The sequence below is a fragment of the Merops nubicus genome, unplaced genomic scaffold (genome assembly GCF_000691845.1).
Source record: "Merops nubicus isolate BGI_N331 unplaced genomic scaffold, ASM69184v1 scaffold18216, whole genome shotgun sequence".
Taxonomy (NCBI): Eukaryota; Metazoa; Chordata; class Aves; order Coraciiformes; family Meropidae; genus Merops; species Merops nubicus.
The window spans coordinates 1-22,277 of NW_008613143.1; the positions used below are offsets into that span (position 1 = coordinate 1).

Here is a 22,277-nt window from a genome sequence, read left to right on the forward strand (position 1 = left end):
TCCTCCGCGGCCCGAGTCCCGCCTAGGAGCCGAAGGGGGCAGGGTGCCTCCGCTGCGCCGCGTTAGACCCCGGCCCGCCGCCCGTCCCCGGGAAGGTCTGAGGCAGGAGCCTGCGCGGAGGGAAACGGGGAAAGATTTGTGGGGGGAGAGCGGGGATTGAACTTAAAACTTGAAGGGACGCGGCCCCCTTAAGGGTGGCCGTTCTGTTATAAGTGTACAAGACTAAGAGGCGCAGTGACCTTTCTTAATGTTGTGTTCGCTTCGGTTGTCATTCAGGGTTCTGTTTATTACAGCCAAAACCTTAGAAATGTCATCGTTTCAGCTCCCTTTTGCTTGTTTATATCAGTTGCTTACTGGACAGAAGTTCAGGGACAAAAATCAAATTCACAAAAACAATCATCTCATGGCACAGAAGATGGAGCAGAAAATCTGAAACTCACTTACTTGGTTGGGATCAAATTTGAGGTTAATAGTGTATCTCTGAGACCTTTCCTTCACAGAGTTGCACTGAGTTGGTTTGCATTTGTAGTCAGGGCCATCACCTGCTGCTTGTTGGAACAGGTGCATTTCCGTATCTTATTACTTGTGGTCCGAGTCTTCCTAGGTGTAAACCAGATGTACATCTGATTTGTGAGTTACTGCTATGATATCCTCATAGCACAGATTACCAGGCTTGGCTTCTATCAGCCAGCACACTGTAGTTTTTCTTATGAGGATCCTGATGTGAGCTCTTTGTTGTTGTGAAGAGTTGGTTTGAAGTTGTTGGAAAACTTGTCATGTGTTTTCCAGATGACGTAGAAGGAACAGTATAATCAAATTGTTAATTATAAGGGACAGTTTGCTTGCCTGTTCTTTGGTTAGTAACAATTTGTTCTTCCTGTTTCTGAAATGAACAGCTGACTTTATGGTTAGTGGTGAGCAGCACAGTGCCAGGTGGAGGCTGGTGATGAGAGAGAGTAGCTACTGAACAGAAGTTATTCCTAGAAGTGTTTGATTGTCAAGTGAATCAAAAATGAATGCACCTGTTTTTTAAGCAGGGGAGTTGTGAGGAGGGCTTTGTTACAGGGTCAGGGCCTTCATGTACAACTACTTTTCAACTAGTCTTTTGTTTTTGTTTTCTCCCTTAATGTTTTTAAACAGGTTTTGTATAGCAGTAAGTTTCTACTCTGTACTTCTATGGTGTCCAAGCTCATCTACTGATACTTCCTTTGTAACTCGATGGTGAAACGGCTTCTGAGACTGTCAGTTTGGTAACCACATCATCTGGCTCCAGAGGTCACTTTTAAGAAAATGTGGACTGCTAAAAGTCTTTGTAGTGCTCAGATACAGTTGCTTCAGCTGAACGAAGGCAGACTGTGTAGTTGCCTGTTTCCAAAAACTCGGCAGTTCTGGATTGGAATGCTAAACTATTGCACCATAACACCACCTTGTAACAGAGTTAAGTTCCAGGTAAGCATGTTTGTGGTGCTCTAGGTATAAGTGATGTGCATCAATACAGTGATAATCTAACATATTTTAAAATCTACAGAGCTAAGCTTTTGATCTTGCAACCCTAGTTATGAATTGAAGTTGTCTTAAGTATATCAAGGTACAGGGGCAGGTAGCAACAAGTTGCAGAAGAGCCAGTGTTTCAGAATGAACTTTTTCTGTTTAATAGTTCTAAGTTGGGGAGAACCATTAATTTTTTTCAAAGTATACTTCAGACAATACTGTGTGGTAACTGGCAGATTTATTAGTCAGAGGAGCAACTCTTTAATGAAGAATAGGCACAGAGTTCTCCGGGAAAATTTTTATTAATGCCATATTGCACAATGAAAGGGGGGAAAAAAAGTACGTTTTTATTGGATTGGTAATGGAGGATGAAAACAGAAGACTTTGTTTATTAAAAAAAAATAAATATGTGGATGCAAACAAAAATAGTGGGAAAGGACACAAAATTAAGGCTACTCTAGACATTGACAGTTCCAAAGGGCACTCTGTTTTTAGATGTCTAATTAAGTTTATCTTTAAAATATAAATTGCTGCATGTATAAATAGTAGAACATTGTGGTTTAGTTTAGTAGGGGATAAGCAGTTCAGAAATTCATTGAGGTGCTTTTACAACTGTGTTAATTGATTTTATTAATCTGTTTAAGGATAAATAATGCTCATCTTCTATTTGCCTGTTGTTTCAGATAATCCTATTTGACTGTATGATTACAGGTTTCCAGCGGAAATGATAAACGATCAGCAGTAGGTACTATGGCTACTAGTGCAGAGAGAACTAAAGTAGCTGCTGGAAAAAGTCCCAATGGAGGATGTGATGGAAGCCAACGTTCATTAGAAGGTATTTAACCTTTTGTCATTCTCTTCTTAAGAATTTAGCCTTCCCTGTCCACTCTAGACATCTTGTATTAATAATCAAGATAGTCTAAACTGTTTAATTTGAAAGTTTTGTATCATGTGATGTGTTCGTGTTTTAAGACATTTGTACACAATTTTTATAGTTTTCAAAGAACTGTGATTTTCCTAAGTGTGTTAATGGCTTATTGGATTGTGTACTGAATATTTTTTTTTATTATTATTTTAATTTTCTTTTCTTAAACTTTGTCAGACTCTGACAAAGCTTATTCTGCGTGACTAGGTAGATACAAAACTTAGTTTTTCCATTCTCTTGGTAGCAAGTGTGATGACTCTTAAGGAGAGTACAGTCTGTGGGATGGGTCACTGTTTTGTTAGGCCTATTTTTGACTGGGAGAATCAATTTCTTGAGTATTCACTAAAGGCTATGAATGATCTGTGATGATAGTGAACCTTTTTTTCTGCTGTAAATGTGAAAAACTAATGAAAAATTCCTGTGTGAGTGGTGACTTCTGGTTCAGGTAAATCAGTAGTTACAATTATGACCTTTATTTTAGCAGTGCTGCCTAGCTGAATAGTTCCTTCCATAAACTTTGTCATTCCTAGCTAATAACTAGTCCTCGAATGTGCTGTTATGCATCTTATGTTTTAGGTCCTGTGCTCCAGGGCATTTGGTCATTTGCATTCTATGTACATATATACATTTAATTTTTGTTTGTAAAGATTTTTTAGTCAGTTGCTTTGGGCATTTTCAGCTTTTGTTTACAAATGGGATGATGTAGTTAGGACTGAATAAGACACTGAGATCATAGCCTGCTTATATAATTATTTTGCTCAGGAAACAGCAGCATGAGAAACTGTTGTGCTGATTCTTGTATGTGATCATTAGGGAGACAGTACCTGTCCTGAAGAAGCTGTATCGTACTGCGTCATAATTCTGGGGTACAGCCTGATCTCCTTATAAACTTTCTCCTGTAGGTTTGCATTACAAATGGATTTGATACTGCTGAATAAACAGAAACACCCTCCATACCCTCACTAAATTTTTCATCACCAGTGAGGTATTTTTTTAACAGATATGAGAAACATTTACATAGAACTCTTTATGCTTCTGCATTATCTCTAAAGTAGTGAGATTGAACACCCCCATCATACTTCTAACTTTTGTACTTCTCTTTTCCTAAGCTTCTGTTTTTTCTTGTAGATAACAGAAGCGTACCTATCCCCTTAGCTAGTTAAAATATTTGAATTTTGAAATCTGCCACTCCTGTAAGAAGACAATGTTTATGAAGAGCAGGGGCAAAAGCATTTGCTGTGTTCTGTTTACGTCGTATCTCTACAGTGTGTGCGCTGTCTGGCTGAAGTGTACTTGTGTGTCTTTCAAGGTTCACTGGGATCTTTTCTTTAGACATGCCAACATGATAGCTTTGAGTTAGTAGATAGTAGCTTTAATGGTCAGAAAATACGTTAAACCCTCTAAGAATATTTTTTACAAAGGCTTGTGGAACAGGTGTTTCATACTGTTTGAAAAATGAAGAAATGGTCTATGTCCAGATGTGACTGTGCTCCTATTTCTGGTACTATGTAAGAAGCTGGCAGGTAATAATGATGCTGTACATTTTAATTAAATTTCTGTGTATGTCCTCTTGGAAGTTGTTATAGCCCTAACATTTTTGATCAAAAGAGGACTGGTCTATCAGATTGTCAAAGGAAAAGACATTTTTGAATGATACTGTCTCTGAAATACACCAGTCTAACATGCCTATCAGGTGTTACCATGACACATTTGCAAGAATCAAATGGGAAAGATTGTTATAAACAATATTATCTTAGTTTCCTCTTTCTTGGTTTTTCTGAGTTTAGAGGACATTCGTCTAATGAATATTTTCTTACGTTTTCCCTCTACTTGAGGTTCCTTTCCAAGGTGAAAGGACATTGTGTATCTGTGTCTGTCAAGCAGATAGCTCCTTATAGAACCTTACTCATCTGTGTCATCTTTGTAGGTTAAATGCTTTCTTACAGATTTATTGTAAGAGGCCCTCAATTCAATGTACAGAACCTCCCCACTGGTAGATGTATAGTGCTGAATGAAGATGTTAATGTTCTGTTGTTTATCATGCTGATTATTTGCAATACTCTACTGATTTTAGTATTCTGAACAAAAGAAAGAAGAGCCAGTTGTTCCACCCAGCAACAGCTACTAGCTATCACTTAGGAGGTAAACATTACATGACTTTTAAACTAACAACTGGATAAAACCTGATTTGATCTGATAGCTGACCCGGTTTTGAGCAGAGGAAGGTTGGTCAGGAGACCTAATTTATTCTATGATTCGTTGATTTATTTTTTTTTCCCTCCCCTCATTACTTACCCACATTTAGGGTTGTTACATTTATGCGCAAAACCCGTTCCCCAGTCATGCAGCCAAATGTAACCACTGGATCTGTCATTTGAACACAAATGTCATCTGCTAATTAACATTTGTACTGAAGTATTTTTAAATTGTGTGTATGTGATAGACACATAATGTAGACCTGGGAACTGATCCTGATTAATAAAAAAAGTAGTGCCTTGATAACACAGCCATGCTGTTACTACTTTTGATTTGAAGTTCTTTTGGGGAGTCTGTGAAGCAGTGCTGTATTGCATGCCATACCAATTCAGTGCATCAAGTACTTCTCTTACCATAAAAAAAAAAAAAAAAAAATTCTATTTAACTACTTTTTGGGTTGCATTCATTTAATCTTAATGATTACTATGGTTATGTCTTATGAGACTAGCAGCATTCTTTAATAGTATTCCTTGACTTGAAATCTTACTGTTCTTTTTTCTTTTTGCATGTTTGTATTTCACTGAATTCTGTTTTCAATGAAGAGACTGATGTCAGTACTCATTCAGTAATCTCTCTTTCTGTCTCTTGGGTCAGGAAATGAAGGAGGAGATCTAAGTGTTAAGAAATTAACTTTCTTCAAAGAGTGAATGCCATGTATCCAGATACTCAGGAGAACAGTGGTTACTTACAAGAACTGATAACTAGATAGGACTAAAGCTTATGTAAGAAAATAAAGTTTCCTCATAAATCCTTGTAAGAGAGGGCATGGACTTTCTGACTTTAGTCAGCGTGTTTTCAGCAGTTTTTGATCTGAGATTCAAATTATCAGTTCATATAACCTCCTTTTCTGTTCTTGCTTTGGGCAAAGTGTACCAGCTAGTACTTTATCCAATGAAGTGTGATTGTCTTCTACATTTGTAGGGATTTTTTCCTTTAAAAAAAAAAATAAAATAAATAGTGAATGTACAATCTCTTGCTGTGACTATGCTTTAGATACTTGTTTTAGTTTTCATTTTTTTTTATTTGTAAAGTCTAGCAGGGAGAGATATCTTTTAAAATACTTTGCAGAAGGTTTAGAAAACGTGTATATACATGTATGTAAGCATAAATGTGCTTGTTTTTATATAACCTTATTAGCTTACACATGTGTTTGTTAGTTACATCTCATAGGTCAAATAGATGTAATTCTTGGGATTCCACAGCTTTTTTTTTTGCTTTTATTTTGCTTATTTTCTGAACAATCAGCTACATAAACACATTCCTTATTTCATATAATGTTTCACCTTACTAGTGTCTTGAGCCTGAAATCTGTTTTGCACAAAAATGGGGGTTAATTCTTCCATGCTTGCTTTTCTTCATACCTGAAAATGCAGTTGCTTTAATCAGCTTCACCTTTTTGTCAGTGGCCTGCGATGCAAATGCATCTTTCCTCTAAATTTGTAGAAGTCACAGAAACAGCTGTGGAGGTTGGTTGAACTCCTGGGAGTTTAACTGGCCTGAAAGGAAACGCATCATGGCATCATAATCAGTTTTAGTTTTATCTCTCTCTACTTTGAACATTTTTTTTTAGTTGAGTTTTGTTTGTTGTTTTTCAGTAAAATCTCAAGTAAAATTTATTTATATTCTAAGCAGTACAGTGATTTTTTTCTTTCTTTAAATTAGAAGATCCCTTCTTTTTAAGAGTAGTAGCAGGATTTATCATTTACTTCATTGTAAATGCCTTTCTCTCATATTGACACAGCAAGAGCCTGCCTCAAATCCTTTCAGTCAGTACAAATGTGTTAGGTATAAGTTACAGGTACTCCTACTTGCAAGTAGATATGCGAGCACTTCCATTGTGAAGGGGGCAAAGCACAGCTGATAAACCAGTGTTTTATCAGAATAACTGATGCACCAGTGTGCCCTGATACTATGAGATGTGCTTATCTTTTCCTGCTCTACTTTCAAGCTGAAGAGGCAACTTAACTCAAAATCTCTTGCTGCACATTTGCCTCTCTTCTTCAGAGCTGATACCATAGTGTCTGTAGATTGTTTCTGAAAGATATCTTAGTATGAACCAGAAAAATCATTTATTCCTGACTGTACCAATTTATTTTTTCTTTTAAGTCCTATTCATACGGAGACATACCCAAATATACTAGTAGTTTATTTTTAATTCAATACTAAGATAATATCTTTTATATCTGGACAATGCAATCTGTGGAGTATTTTACCCTCGTAATAGTAGTCATTTGCAGAAACAGAAGAAGTAATAAAATTTACAGCTGTTTGATTTTTTTTATCTGAACTTACATTTCCTGTTTGTTTTTTGTTAGTTTTAAATTATATCATTCACACCTTTCAGAGTGTGATTTCATACATTCAGTGCTTTGTATTTTACTTCTGGTTTTTTGTCTAATTTTAATAGTAGCGACAATATGTTGTGTTTTTCTAAATAAGAAATTCACTTTAAGAATTTGTGTATTGATGATTAATAATAATACTAGAAAGCAAAGAAATTCCAAAGATGAAGAAAAAAAATTTCTTTCCTAGAGAATTTTATTTGGTTCAGTGCTGTGTGTGTTTAAGGGGGCTGTGATGACCCAGTACCCAGCAGTTTTATACTTAATTTGATTTTTACTCCAGGTGGCTAACTGTTTACTCTCCAACAGTATTCTTTTTATCACTTTTGAGTAGCTGCTTTTGTTTCGTATTGCTTTGACAAATTGTTATATGCAAAGTAACTACACATTTTAGATATATATTTATTTCTTCACTGAAAAAGCGATTTGTACTAAGGCGTATTTTAGAGTTATTTTCAATTTTAGAAATGCTAAACTAGCTGCTAGTTGTTTGATGTATTTGTTAATCACAATTTTTTACAGGTCTTAAATAAAGTGTTCTTTGTTATTTAGATATAGTATATTATGTGCTCTGTGCCAAAAGAGTGGATGTATATTATAAGATTAAATTAACTGATCCTTTTTCTGACTGTGAAACTTTTATTTCCACAGCAAAAATGAAACACATCAATCTGTCATTTGCAGCTTGCGGTTTTCTGGGTATTTACCACTTGGGGGCAGCAGCTGCTTTTTGCAGGCATGGTAAGAAGTTACTGAAAATTGTGAAAGCTTTTGCGGGAGCTTCTGCGGGATCACTGGCTGCCACTGTCTTATTAGCAGTACCAGAAAATATAGAGGTAAATTAATAAACTCGTAGGTATAGGACGTGATCGTTTTCAAAGGATATTTTTGATATCATCTACCATTAACTATTTTAAGCATTTTGGTTCTTATTTTGCTTCTTACAAATTAACAGGACTTTGTGTATGTTTTCATTAACAAAATCTGTGAGTCCCAGGCAGAATTATTTATGAAGCAAGTATTTCTTTATGAGAAAAATCTGTCATATGAACTTCATATTTTAAGCTATGAAATATAAATTTCACGTGTGTGAATGTTAAGTTGTATGCAACCAGATATATTTTAATATACCAAAATGTATCTCTACTTAATCACTGCACATTACAAAGTTAATAATTTGTTTCTTGGCTAAAAGTAGGCTTGGGTAAGCAAGTGCCTAGCATCATCCTTTTGTCTTTTTCTGTGAAAGGAAATGAAAATGGTAGCTGGAGTTTTATCTTCATGAAGTCAAAGAGCACCATACACCAGCTCAAATTTTTGGCTTGCTGTGTGTGCTCCATTAGACAGCACAAGAAGCAGCTCGTTCACCTCCTTTAGACTCAGTATAGTTCATGACTTAAATGCAGTAGCCCCACTGCGTGCCAGGGAGGATTAACCCTCCGTGTTCTGTTCTGACATGCTGCATGCCTGACTGTTTGGGTTTTATTCTCCAGACTTGCTGCTTTTTTCTCACCGTGCCTATGGTGTCATGTACGGACAGCCAAGTTACGTTCAGTGACTGCTGTGATACAGGTTCTGTGAGAGCATTAGTGTTTCTTTTATTTTTTTGTTTGGTTTTCCCCATAGGTTGAGGCTGCTTTGCCCTTCTGAAGCACCTGTAGTGACTTTGCCTTAATATACTTTGGGACTAGACCTTGTCAAAATGTTAATATTTCTTTGACATTTTGAATGTTAATAAACACCTTTGTTGTGGGAGGAAAAAATGGCTGTTAAGATTTTGTTCTAAGTATGCTTAATTTTCAGTCCAGTGAGTGTCAGGTAGCCTTACCTGGGCCTTAGTATTACCCTTTCACTTCTTTTGATTCAAAGAATAATCCCAGCCAATACCACACTTTGCCACTGACCTTTCTATAGGTTTCTGCTGGGGTATGAACTTAGCTTGAAGAGTTATCTCTACTCCTGTACCTTGCAGCAGTAAATGCTTCCTTTGCTTCTTTCCATCCCCTGCCTCCCCACAGGTACATTCTTTATATGATTTGCTATTAGGCAGGTTCCACTCTGTTGTGAAGAGAACTTTATTTGTATTCTGCTCAGGTGTTACTTCTTTTCTGTGGCCTCTGACAAGTAATTCCATTGCAAATTTGCCTGGTATAATGCATCCTACTGAGTTTAATTTCCTCTATGGTGAGCAGAGCAGCTAGCCTTTTCTTAGCCCAAGGAGACTTTCTGCTTATTGTAAGCATTTGTTCCCAGTCTGGTCCAACTTATGAAGGTCTTTCTAAATAAAAATATTAGAACAGTAATTAGAACAGTTATTATTTTTCATATGTGGAACCTATGCCTATATTACATTGCATCTCATAGATTTTTCCTTGAAAATATGTTCTTCATTTTGTATTAAAATTACATTTCCTGAAATTTTTAGACCTTTAAATTTTTTTTTAATTTACTTTTCAGTCATTCTGTTATAATGTTAAAATGGAAAATTGAGAGCTATTGGGGGGGATAAAAGGAGGGGAGGGAGAATAACTCCTCTTAATTCTTATGGAATTGAAGTAAAGGCAGTAATGTGTAATGAACAGAATTAACTTTCCATATCAGAGTAATTATGTTCTTACTCTCATTGCATTTCTAACTTGAAATACTTTATATCCACAAATACAACTCTTACATGAGTGTTTTTTTTTTTTTTCTTTTTTTCTTTTTTATTTTTTTCTCTCCCCAGAGATGAGTATGTTAAACAAGCTCTGTTTAGGACTTTCTCCATCTCCTAATCTCAGAGCTCTAGTACAGCCTTTCCTTTCTGTGAAGACAAAGTAGCATTGAGAATTTCTTGTTTTGACTGTGGCTGTTCTAATACAACAGTCTGCAAATGTTTCTATGTCGTATCTGATCTTTGTCACTGTTGAGGAGGCATGGAACTGCATAATTCTAGGGAGGCTTATAGAATTATAGATAAGTACCTAGTTATTTCAAAAGTACCTTGATTGTATTTGTGGTCTATTCTTAGTATTTGTATTATGGAAAGTAGATACCTGTCATTCACCTAGGTTTGGATTTATCCAGGTCTCTGAAACTCTTAGAATCATAGCATAATTAAAGTTGGATAAGACCTCTAGGATCATCAAGTCAAACTGTCAAGCCAACACTGCCATGATCATTAAACCACATTGAGAAGTAGCACGTTTAGATGATTTTTGAACAGCTCCAGGGATGGTGACTCCACCACCTCCTCCTTTAGCTTCCCATCACTTTATTAAAGCATCTTATATGGAAAGATTGTAGTTCTGAGGTGTTTCTATGTAGGGTTTTGTGTGGTGGTTTTTTTTTTTTGTTTGTTTGTTTTTCCTCTGTAGAGGTTTCTGAATGTATCTCTTTCCAGCTGATTGACTAGAAAAGAAGCCTCACAGCTTAATACAGAATAATTTCAAGACTTGGTGCATGTGACCAGTTTTATATATTTGAATTGGCTTGGAATTGGCAATGACAAATACCTCGTAGGGTATAAGGTGCAAATCTAAACTAGGGGAACTGAAGTAATACAAACCTTTACAGTGGTTGTTTGAAGAGTACCTCTTAAACTTTTTTGATACATTTATTCAAAAGCCGTGTAGAGGAAGTGGGTCCAAGAAGTACATTGCTGTCTTTTACTTAGGTGAGTGCTCTGTTGCACAAGTGATGTGAGGAAGTTAAACTGCTTCCTTGCTTTTTCTTCTGCTAAATCTTGTACCCTCCTCCTCAGCAAGACACGTTCACTTCTTTGCTTTTCTTCCCCAGTCATGTCAATCATTTATTTTTTTACTAGCAGCATATTTGTTCTTGATCCAGGAAGCTAATGAGCCAGGAACCCCAAACTGTCTATAGATAGATCTTTTACTGTGCAAACATATGGTTATATAGGTGAATATGTGCATAGTGTATTTATTGAGTACCAGTTTCAGAAAGTTGCATAAGATTTGATTTAGTTTTCCACAAGTCTCAAAAATTGTTAAAGAAGTCCGCATGAAAGGATAGAGAAAGGAATGTGATGACTGAATTGTGAGTCTTAAGCATGCAGAATTACAATTCATTGTTTCAGCATCTTTTTGCTAAAAAATAACATGGTACCAATTTCTTTATTCTCTTTGTGGAGCTCTTATGGCTCACACTTGAAGCTTTTTTTTTTTTTTCGGTCATTAATGCTAGGCGTTTTAGCTTGCATAAAAGAGATTCTCTGTGCAGTGGAATCTGTTACCTGCTTTTCTGCAGTGTCTTTTCTTCCTATGTCATTCATCATAGTATTCCGTTCAGGAAATAATTCCATAGTACTATATTCATTAAATATGTGTCTTCACTGGTAGCATGGGTTTTGCATTAATGAGAAGAAATTGTAATAACTGATTAATTTTTTTTAATGCTTATAGACATCTTAAGATACTTGTGTCCAAGTTGAGTATTTAAAATAAAAGGTGGCTTTACACTTGTAATATAAATTATTGTTCTTGTAATGACATGGTTCAGAGAACAGATTATTTCACAGTGCTAATGTATAGAATGTTAGCCTTTAATTTTCCTTGATTGTTGAAGTGGTATTCTTGTGAGAGTTTATTATTAGTATTAATTTATCAATATGTATTTTTTAGGGATCTTGTTTTCTTACAAATTAGTTCTTGTGAAAAGGTCAACCTGCATACCTTGTTACAAACCAAACACATACAGGAAGATATTTCAGTCTGACCTTACAGCTCTCTCTTGGTTAAAGCTTTAGCTGCTAGTATGTTTTAGATACCACAGTTGAACTTACTTCCTGTAACTAAAACATGCTTAACAATTAGTATTTTTAATTTCCAGAAATGTAAGCAGTTTGCCTATGGATTTGCAGAGGAAGTTAGAAAATTGGACTTCGGTGCTGCAACGCCTGGCTATGATTTTATGAAAACCTTAAGGTACCTCTCTTAGTGCATCTATAAGATGGTTTCTGTGTGGAGCTCTTGAAATGGAAAGTGTGCGTATTTTTTACGCTGTGGGGCGCTCAGCACCCTTTCGTTCACCCCTAACATATTTTCAAGGTTTTCAAATAATGATAGTGAATAATTTTTATCATTTTCTTTACTCTAGGGAAGGCATAGAATCTATTCTTCCTTCTAATGCTCATGAGATAGCTGAGAACCGGCTCTATGTGTCAGTCACTAACACCAAAAGCGGGGAAAACCACTTGGTTTCAAATTTTGCCTCCAGGGAGGACCTCATTAAGGTAATGAAGTTGAATGCTGCTGCTTTAAATAAAAATGCTTGAGTTTCTTCAAGTCTTAGGAGTATGTTATTAGCTATACAATAAATCACTGTTCTACTGAAGTATAATCACTTCTGCTGTCAGTGGTGCTACAACCATCACATAAGCAGTAGAAGAAGAATTTGATCCTACAGTTTCACATATTGTGCTAAAATTTATTTTGTGTGTGTTTCCTTGATCTAAAGTATTACCTTTGTAGGTAAAGCATGTTTAAAAAGTAACAAAGTAACTAATGATTGCAGTAGAAGAGAATAAAGTAGTAAATCTCCAAATTTTTTAACAATTTACTGAGTCTTTTTGGATCTCTTGCTTCACTGATACCACTTATACTACATTTCATCACAAAAGAAAAAAAAGGAAGTGAAAACTAAAAAATTTCAGCGTTTTCTACAGATCCTTGTGTGAGCAGTAGATACAATGTAATGTTAAGTACCATACATAAGCTGTATTTTAACTGTCACTGGAAAGCATATCTATTACTGCTCATCTCTCCTTTTGAGTGCCACTTTTAAAATTTGGATCAAGATTATATTTTGGATCAAGATTATATGCATAAGCTGGTCTGAAGCAGTAGGGGGAATTCAAGTGCATGTGAAGCAAATGTTCTTTGTAGTAACTGATCGTGTCTTAGTGGGGGAGATAAGATACAGCAGAATAAAAGAGGAAATAGAATAAGAAGGAATTCTTTCCACATCTGTGTGGATACGTAGAGAAATAAAAGCCTCTTTATAATTAACAATTAAAGAAAAAAAGAGCACACTTGTTACAAAATCTCAAAGTATGAATTGGACGTTCACCTTTAAAGTATACTTTAAAAATCTTCACCTTGTTATATTCTACACAGTCAATCAGTTCTCAAAATCTGTAGGATTTAATCATGCAAATATAATTATGCAAAAAGTTTATCTCAAGTCATACACTGTTATTTCTAGCTATAGTAGCCACCAGGGAGAAGCACAGAGATGATTATTCTGTAGGTGTATGTGTTCTTGCAGTAAAATCTTCTAACCAGAAGACAATTAGAAGTGTCAAAATGACCTTGGAAATACATACATTTTATTAGTATTTCAATAGTTTTTTTCATTGACCTGACAATTTCTGTTCTATTCTTTCGTTCCATATGCTAGCAGTAGAATGGGTTGGTGTAATAGTAATAAAATTCCAAATACTACATACTGGTATTCATTCATATTGTCTGTTCATCCAATGCATCTCAAAATACATGTTTTTGAGCTGTTGCACCTGGCACTTACACAACAGTCTGAAACTTGGTGGCTGCCCTGGTAGCGTGGAGGATAGAGGTTGTGAAGTTCCATAGTTGTGTTACACTTAGACATGAGCCGCTCTGTCCGAGGCAGAGATGAAGGCACTGCTGGGCAAACAGTGCTTGGTTTCAGTGCTTGACAAATGCTACGGTTCCAAAGTTTTTCATAATGGCTAAACTGAATAGATGTGCTACATTTTTAAGCTTTTGTTTTCTTTTACTGTTCCCAGTGGATGAGGAAAGGCAGTTAATAATCTCCCACTTTTGAAATAGTTCTTACGTACATGAAGACAATCGCCATGTACCAGCGTTCCTAGACGTGCAATTCTTAAGCTGCATGTGAGGGACAAGAGAGGCGTCGTTACGTTTCTGAGGGTGCAGGGCACAGACCACTGTTGTGTCTAGTTTGGAAAGGTGGGAGCAGTGAACAGGAGTCTGTTAGAGGTAGAGAAATACTGAGATTGTTAGTTCTTCAAACTTGTCCTTCCTCACCTCACTCTTGAGATCTCAGTGACTTTATAAGGAAGGCCAGCTGCTCTTTTTAGTCTTCTTGAAAGAAATTGACACTTTGCAGAGGTCCACCTGATTTTGACTAAAGCTCTGGTGCTTTACATCACTGGGAAGAGAATTAGGCAAGAAAAGAGTTCTTGAAGTGAAAGTGAAAGTTAAAGACTTCACAAAGTCTTAAAACTTCTTGGGGAGAAGTGTTTCATACTGAAAGTAGCCTAATTTGTTGTAAAATTAAGTGCAATTCAACCAAAAGAAACCGTTGAGCATTTTCTTCCATATTCTTCATGGACTGTGGGGTTTTTTTTGTACCTGATCATCTTTCACATCATATATATACTCTGCTCTGTAACCTTCTTCTGTTGCCCAGATTTGTCTCTCATGCTGCCACGCAAGCATGTGCACAAGCATTCACAACTTTTAATTATATGAAAATTTCTGACACATTGCATTGTATCCACACATCTGCCCCCCTCTCTTTGAAATGCTGCACACTGATTGCACAGAAGAGGTGTCCAGGTCAAAAAAAAGTAAAAATTGAGAACTGTAGACATCAGTGTAGGCTTACAATAGAGCACACAGTGGTTCATTAACACTTGAATGTATTACATGCTAAGTATCAATACTGATAAAGATATACTTATGTGAATTTTCAGTCTATTCGTAGTATTTTGTCAATTTTGAATTCTTAGAAATTTGATTTATTAGAAGAGTAAGCACTATAAATATGCCAGCAGAATGGTTGAGTCAGCCTTCTCTTTGACAATACTCTATATTGCACTTTTTTCAGTGCATGCATATTTAGTTTCTGCAAATTCATAGATTTTCCTCATATTGTGTAGGACTAAGTTCATGCTCTTTTAAATCACACTAATCAATGAGTTAATCTGTGATATTTTGAGAGCTGTCACTGTGAAGTCATAAAAAAACCCAAACCTTTTGAATAATGTTAATTGCATCTTGACATACAACGAGGCATTTTGAGCTGACTGGTTTTGGTAAAACTAATATATTGACTGATGACTGCTGTATTATTTAATTTAGATAAATATACATGCAAATGCATATTGGTTCAAAATTACTTTGCCTTTTCTTCTGTTTTGTTCTTTTTTCCCTACTCTTTCTTCTTTGTTTTCGCTAGGTCCTGCTAGCAAGTAGTTTTGTACCAGTGTATGCAGGGATTAAGCCAGTGGAATATAAAGGAGAGGTAATTTTTCATTGTTTAATTACAAACTTTGTGTGTGTGCAAGAACATTCTTCATTTATGATGTAGTAATTTGATCTTACGGGAAGGCAGCTGCAGTACTGTATTTTGTAGCATAGTTGTTTCTGTTTATATGGTAGATGAAAACTGTGAAAGATGACATCAGTTTTTTTCATGTGTTGTTTCAAAAAAAGTAGGTGCTGAGACTGAAATGATCTCTGTAGCATGAAGCAGTTTCCCAAAAACAATGTTTAACACTGTGACAAGAAGCTTCTCTTAGTGAAGATGCTTCTCATGATAATAAACTGTGTTGCCAACTCTGAAACATTTTTTTGAAATTTAATGGATCACCATTCTGCTTTTCTGTTTAATGGAATGAATAGTAAGGGAGGTCTTGGCAGATTGGACACTGCTGGAGTACATGTGTGTTTAGGTGTGTGTTGTTCTCATGTTCTGTGCAGAATCATGTGCTTACTAGATACCTTCAAATCTCTTACCTCTGGGCAAGCATTAAAGAATAAAACTTTCCCTCTATAGCACACAGCTATGGAGTTTTCAGAGGTGTACACTACTAAACAAAGCCTTTTCCCACTTGCCTGTACTTGATTTAACTTCAAGAACTTTTTTGTCTTTCTTACATAAATATACTAACATTTTAAGAATAGTTGTGGCTGTTTAGTTTGTTTGTAATTACAAGAAGCATGAAAATAGCCATTTATTTCTTTCTGAGAAGTACTACATGGTACTTTTTTATTTCCTCATAAACATCCAAATGATACCTTGAGAACACCTATTATCCTCACAGCCACTCTGCCAAAAAAACTTCACCAAACCATATGGATTTGTCTCTAGCAAAAGGGAGTTGGAGTTCATGTCAGAGAGTTTGCCAGGTTTAGAATTATGTATGCAGCAATACCTATCAGATAAAATGCTTAAAGTTAAATCACTATTGCCTGACTGCTCGAATTAAATGGAGACTGCTTGCAGCTTCCCAGGATCTGGAAATTTATTAATTAGAGTCTTTGTGTTGCTTGTGCAGTTCAGAGGGCATACATGGATCATTCAGATTCATTCTGCCATTAGTTAAAGGGAAGGAAGTGTTGCTCAATTTCTTGTATTGTTCTTTCAAGTAAATATTGAAAAGCTGGCTCAGATTTTTGTCCAAAAATGAATTTAAACCCCATTTTACTGGATAAATACCACTATTGTGATTTGCATAGGCATTGCAGTATTTACCAAAACACCTGCAGCCTCTTCCTGGTGGACGGCTCTTGTTCCTGCCTAACTTGATTTTTTGCATTCAAAAGTGAAATCAATGAAAGTTTCATGGAATCTGGTTCTTGTGTTACTTGAAAGCTTGTTGTCATTCCCAGAGCTTCTTACTACTCTCTTTAAGTGAGATTCAGAAAAGGCAGTTTCTGGACATGACGCTGCTTTTTGTTTACTGTTAATTATCGGAGTGATTAGTTCTGCATGTTTTCACTGACTTTTCTCATACTCTGTAAAACAGTGCATTTGTGGTTTGGGGATTTTTTTAGGCATTTTTAAAATGTTTTTTTTTTTGAGATAACAGTTGCCTGTAGATGTGTGTGGCTTCCATGCTTTAGTCCAAAATGCTTAGAGCAGGGTGAGAGTAGAGACTTTCAGCATTTCCTTGGTTTGGAATGGTGGGTAATGAGGACATGTGCGTGGGTGGTAAAGGCCCTTACATGGCATGTGTGCTCATGATCCAGATGTGATAAGCACTGAAGTCAGTAAGATGGATTGGATATTGATTTGGCTCTGCGAGGCCCACCTAAGGCCCACCTATCATATTACAGATTCCTTGAAAGCTTGACTGCAGCATACCAATGTTGTTTGTCTGCATTTACACTGGTTTCAGGGAGTAAATTCCACAGGCCGTGTGGTCCATGGCAGCATCAAACTGAGCTTAATCCCAGCTAGCTGCTGAAGTCTACTGGCCTTACCTGTGCTTCAGAACAGTTGATCTGGATCTTCTCTGGGCTATGTGTCACCTGCATACATACCACCATGTCATCTGGGAGCATTTGCAGAACCTATTTCAGTGTGTGATCATGATGCATGTTATGTAAGGGAGTATGGTGCACTTTTACTGGAACAGTATGAGAAAGTAGCCAAACCTGTTGCTAGCCTGTCCATACTGCCTATAGAGCCTGAACCCCGGGGTGAACTGTTCACAGCATAGCACTTTAGTTTTCTTTTTAGGAAGGATGCTTTTTAGGAAACATTCGGCTCATACAAGGATTAGCTAGTATACCTGTAGTATGCATGCTTGGACACTACACTTTTGGGGTGAATAAGCTAAATTGCGTAGTAGCATAGACATAACATCAATCTGTTCATAGTAGATTTTCTTCTGGTTTGATGAGTCTAAAAGTAATCTAAAGGAAAATTTAGTGTAACATAACTTAAGAATTTGTAACCTGTTAATGGGCTTCACCAGATTTGGCTAGTTTATTACCTGGGTTGGGTATTTACATTTACACTGGATTAGGCTTTCAGCAACATCAGGGCAAAATTGTTCCATGTGATATTGTCTGTCTTTGAGTTGGTGTCCTCTGAATCTCTGGCAAGGTTAATGTTTAAACCAGATAAAGATTTGCAGAGGATTGAGTTGACTGTTTCGGATGATGAGGCTGTAGTTTCTGTCACATTAGTTCTTGCAGAACAGCTTTGTAAAAACGGTCTCCTGGTAAATGGATAGATTCTCTTAGGTCTGTCTTCCACCTTGAATTTCATTGCCTGATTTGGCTTTCATTGCACATTATTTCAGAACTTTCTCTGTGTTTGTGCTGTATTTACAAAAGAAACGCTAATTCAGAAGCTACCAGGAATTTGCCTCATCAGCTAAGAAGCATTTTTCAAGACTTGGATAATGGAATTAATATTTGCAGCATATAAATGTTTTAACTATGTAACATGTGGGACTGTAGAGCTAAAATATTTTTGACTGAGTATCAGTTTCTCCAGAATGCTTGAAATAAAATAACAGAGGGCACATTGGCCAGGAATTACAGAATCTACAAAAGATAGTGCTTAATAACAAGTATTGGCCTTGTCTGGGTAAAGGTTTTGATTTTTAAAATAAATATTGATGTTGCATAAAAAGAGTTCTTATTATTCTAAATAATCATAATTTTAAAAAATGGAAGAAGCTTTAAGTGGTGAAAGCACTAAGCTAGATGTGTGAAAGTCATTGCTAATGTCTTTTGTTGCGGTGTCTTTGACGCGGCAAAGACTCCACTATTCTTTTTGCGGTAGGAATTGCAACAAAAAGCCACTTAGTACTCTAAGGAACGTTGTGTACAAGTCAATTATAAATTGCTCTTTCTGAGACACATACACAAAAAGAACCCCCTTGATGTTAGAAGTGTTAAGGTTCTCCCCCAGCATAAGAAAGACCTGGACCCGCTTGAGTATGTCCAGAGGAGGGCCGCGAAGATGTTCAGGGGACTGGAGCACCTCCCCTGTGAGGACAGGCTGAGACACTTGTGGTTGTTCAGCCTGGAGAAGAGAAAGCTCCAAGAAGACCTTACAGTAGCCTTTAGTACTTAGAAGGTCTGCAGGAAAGATGGGGAAGGACTCTTTTACCAGGGACTATAAGTGGCAGGGTGAGGGGTAACAGTTCAAAACGGAAAGTGGGTTTAGTTTAGGTTGTGCAGTTGGTTTGCCTGCACATACAGATTGTCCAGCTCTTAGTTTGACTCAGAGTTTGGGGGGACACTGATACGAGGTTTTCTGATAGTATGGTATGAGCACTGTCTGATATGGTTCACGTGTTATATTAACCATCTTATATTTTCACATATGTCTTGAGAAAAATGCTGTAAGGGACATTTTATTATCAGATTAACTAAGGAGTCTTATCATTAGCCTGATAAATGTATCACAGGCTTATTTAACATTGTCAGATGGTGAATGATTAAACACCGCGTATACTTTCTAAGTTCTTCGATTTCTGTGCCTCATACTCAAGCTTAGCTATGGTATTCTGAGGAGGAAACTTGTTGATTTTCTTGAGGGTGGGGTGTAGGAGGCAGGGAAGGTGAGGATGAAGTTATTCAGTTATGATTGTAGTGTACTAAGGTTGCTTTGAAGATATTTCTGTTTTCCAGTAGAAGTGGGCTGACGGTGGCCTCACCAATGGCCTTCCTATCTTGCCTGTTGGAAGGACTGTGACGATTTCTCCTTTCAGTGGTCGATTAGATATCTGTCCACAAGATAAAGGACGTGTGGATCTTTATGTTAAATTTGCAAAACAAGATATAATGGTGAGTTCCTTGTTTATTAAATATCTTTAGAAGAAGGAAATGTAGTTGTACAGTTAAGGTTATGCATATTTTTAAATGTCTATTTTGTGCTTGCGGATCAACTCAAGTAATATTTTGACATTTTCTGTTTTGCAAATGTAGGGTAAACATTTTCTTAAACACAAGAGAAGGAAAATATAGAACAAAGAAGAAATGTTGAAAAGCATTGATCTAGTACAAAGTTGAACAAATTATCACAGGTTGAATCTCAGCTTGCTCTAAATATCAGCAGTCTTTGGCTAGCCAGTATTTACAGGGTGAAAAAAAAAAACAAACAAAAAAACCGATTAAGACATCTGTAGAATACTTCAGGACAGGAATATTCCAGAGCATCCGTTCATATTTCTGGAAATCAGCTGCTGTAACTGAATTTAAAGTACAAGTTTAAGTCATACATTTGAAGTGGTATACAATTAGTTGTCACCTCATCGCTCAAGAGAGTTGGTGAATGTTTGTGACCACAGTGCTTTTCCATAACTTATTTTGGTAGTTGTTATAGAAACTTTTCTGCATATTGAAATATAGGCTATGACTGGTTTGTATGGCCTTGGTTTCATCGTTGACACTTCTTTCTTTGCAAGCTCTCTCTCACAAACTTTAACCACAATATTGCTTCCTTTGACACGATGAAAGAAAACACTGAATAGCGGTCAGCCTAGGTGTCTCCAAAACTCCATTAGAAAGAAAAGATTATCAATAATTGATACTTTTTTGGACAGTCCGTCTTAATACTTTTTTATTAATTTGAGTAAAATTAGTGTTATGCAACATCATACTAAAATGGACCAATTTCTGAATCTTTATGTTTCACAGATTTTAAGCATGGTAGTACTTTGTAAATTATCGTAGAAAATGAGATTATTGATATATATTGAAAATATATGTAATTGCTTACTGTATATTTCTGGGTTGTGATTTGTATCTAATATCTAGTGCAGCAAAGGTGGAAAAATGAGCTGGTGATTAGATCAGTTTAGAGAAAAAATTAATTGCAGAGTTACGTTGCTTCTAGGGTTATGCAAGTGCAGACTTGTGCAGAATCTCAGGCAACATTTTAAACTATTTCATTTGAAATACCTTTAGGTTTTTAGAGCTGTAAAAATGTGCACTAAGAATATTTTTTTTTCTGCAATATTGTAATCTTCATAAAAGGAAGTAGTATATCTTCATTTATCTGTATTGAAATGTGTACAGTTTCCTGTCTCTTTGAACCTCAGTCTGTTAGTGTCAGAATTTGAATAATTGCTTGCTTTAAATAATGAAGATTATTTTGATATTGTTTTGCAAAATTGTGTGTAATGAAGTATGTGGCTAAAGTATTAAACATAGAAATGAAGTGTTGACAACATTATTAAATCTAATTATATTTTATTTTTTTATAAACAATTTAATGACATCTGTATTCAAGAACAGAGTTCTGAAATCCTTACACCATCAAAGTGACCACTTGAGATGCTGAGTAGTTCTTAATTTGTTAGTAATACAAGCTACATTTATACTTCTATGTTAAACATGACCTGGGAACGTTCCCAAGAATGTGGCTGTTTGCACTAGTAAGCTGTCAAAATGTTTCATTGCACAAGTTTAGCATGTGCCAGCTACCGCTCTGCCAGACAGCTCTGGGAATGTTTCCAAAGGTAAAACGTTTCAGAAACTTTGGGCAGTTTTACAAGCAGACAGCCTCAGAGGCTGTGAGTTTAATAGTGTACATGCAGACCATTTGTGCCAGGTTGTCTTGGTGCTCAGCAGTGTACTTGGACGTGGCCAATTTACTAGTATAGACACAGCCATGCTGGTCTTTTGTTTTTACACATGCTACATGAAACAGATGACAGAACAGACAGCAACACAGTTAACTCTAGAGAAGTTGCTTTATTAAACTAATTTATAGCTTCTCGCTCTGTTGCAGCTGTCTCTGGCCAACCTAGTAAGACTTTATCAAGCTTTGTTCCCACCAAACCAAGAGAAAATGGAGTCGTTATACCAAAATGGATTTGATGATGCTGTGCGTTTTTTACTGAAAGAAAACTGGTTTGAGTAGATTCTACTTAGAAAATTAACAAAACCTGATGATGGTCAAACCACAGCTACAGGCATCCTACGGAATCTCAGGGATAGCTGTCCCAGTTCCTGCTTAGGAAAATAAAAATCCCAGTGGCATTGCATCTGCTTCTGCCAACAAAGTATCGGCTGCTCTCCAGAGACCTGTATAAACACGTCAAGAGTGGGAGTTGTTCTTGCCCTGGAGTTGTCTTGTTTTGAGCACCTTCAAGCTTAGATCCATTTTGCTTCAGCTGAAAATTTGGGCGTGGAATTTGTAAAAAGGAAAAAAAACCAAACAAAACAAAACAAAACACACAACCAAACTCCTGTTATCATGAATGCAGAAATTTGGAACAGTTTTTTCCAGAGTTATTTCAGAGACAAATCTGTTGTACCATGAAAAATAACAATCTGTGTTGTTCACTTAATTTAATAGTTGTGCGTGCTAATTGGGCGCTTGCAATATTGCTGATCTAATACATATCTCGTGGTGGTCTGAAGGACTCGAATGCTTTCCTTGATAAATAAAACATTTGCACTATTTTGCTGATATGCGTATTTTTTGACAATAAAAGTTCTTGCCTCTTTCAGTGAATGGGAACTTCTAAAATTTGAAATACTGGTTGAAATTTGTAACAGAAG

General features: G+C 36.3%; 1 protein-coding gene across 1 annotated transcript; it reads left to right on the plus strand.

Annotated features, from left to right (window-relative positions):
* The first annotated feature begins 1,290 nt into the window (after positions 1-1,290).
* Positions 1,291-21,917, plus strand: PNPLA4 (patatin-like phospholipase domain containing 4). Its single transcript, XM_008941817.1, has 8 exons — positions 1,291-1,449; positions 2,203-2,326; positions 7,666-7,850; positions 11,845-11,939; positions 12,112-12,247; positions 15,199-15,264; positions 19,401-19,553; positions 21,502-21,917. The coding sequence occupies exons 1-8, from the start codon at positions 1,291-1,293 to the stop codon at positions 21,631-21,633; spliced, it is 1,050 nt and encodes a 349-aa protein (XP_008940065.1). The 3' UTR covers positions 21,634-21,917.
* The last annotated feature ends 360 nt before the right edge of the window (positions 21,918-22,277 follow it).

What these genes read in the sequence shown, in the direction of transcription:
- PNPLA4 (XM_008941817.1), top strand. Translation starts at nt 1,291, where the DNA reads ATGTGGACTGCTAAAAGTCTTTGTAGTGCTCAGATACAGTTGCTTCAG. An exon ending in AAGCCAACGTTCATTAGAAG is followed by an intron (nt 2,327 to 7,665) that starts GTATTTAACCTT and finishes TTATTTCCACAG; the next exon opens with CAAAAATGAAACACATCAAT. An exon ending in CCAGGGAGGACCTCATTAAG is followed by an intron (nt 12,248 to 15,198) that starts GTAATGAAGTTG and finishes TGTTTTCGCTAG; the next exon opens with GTCCTGCTAGCAAGTAGTTT.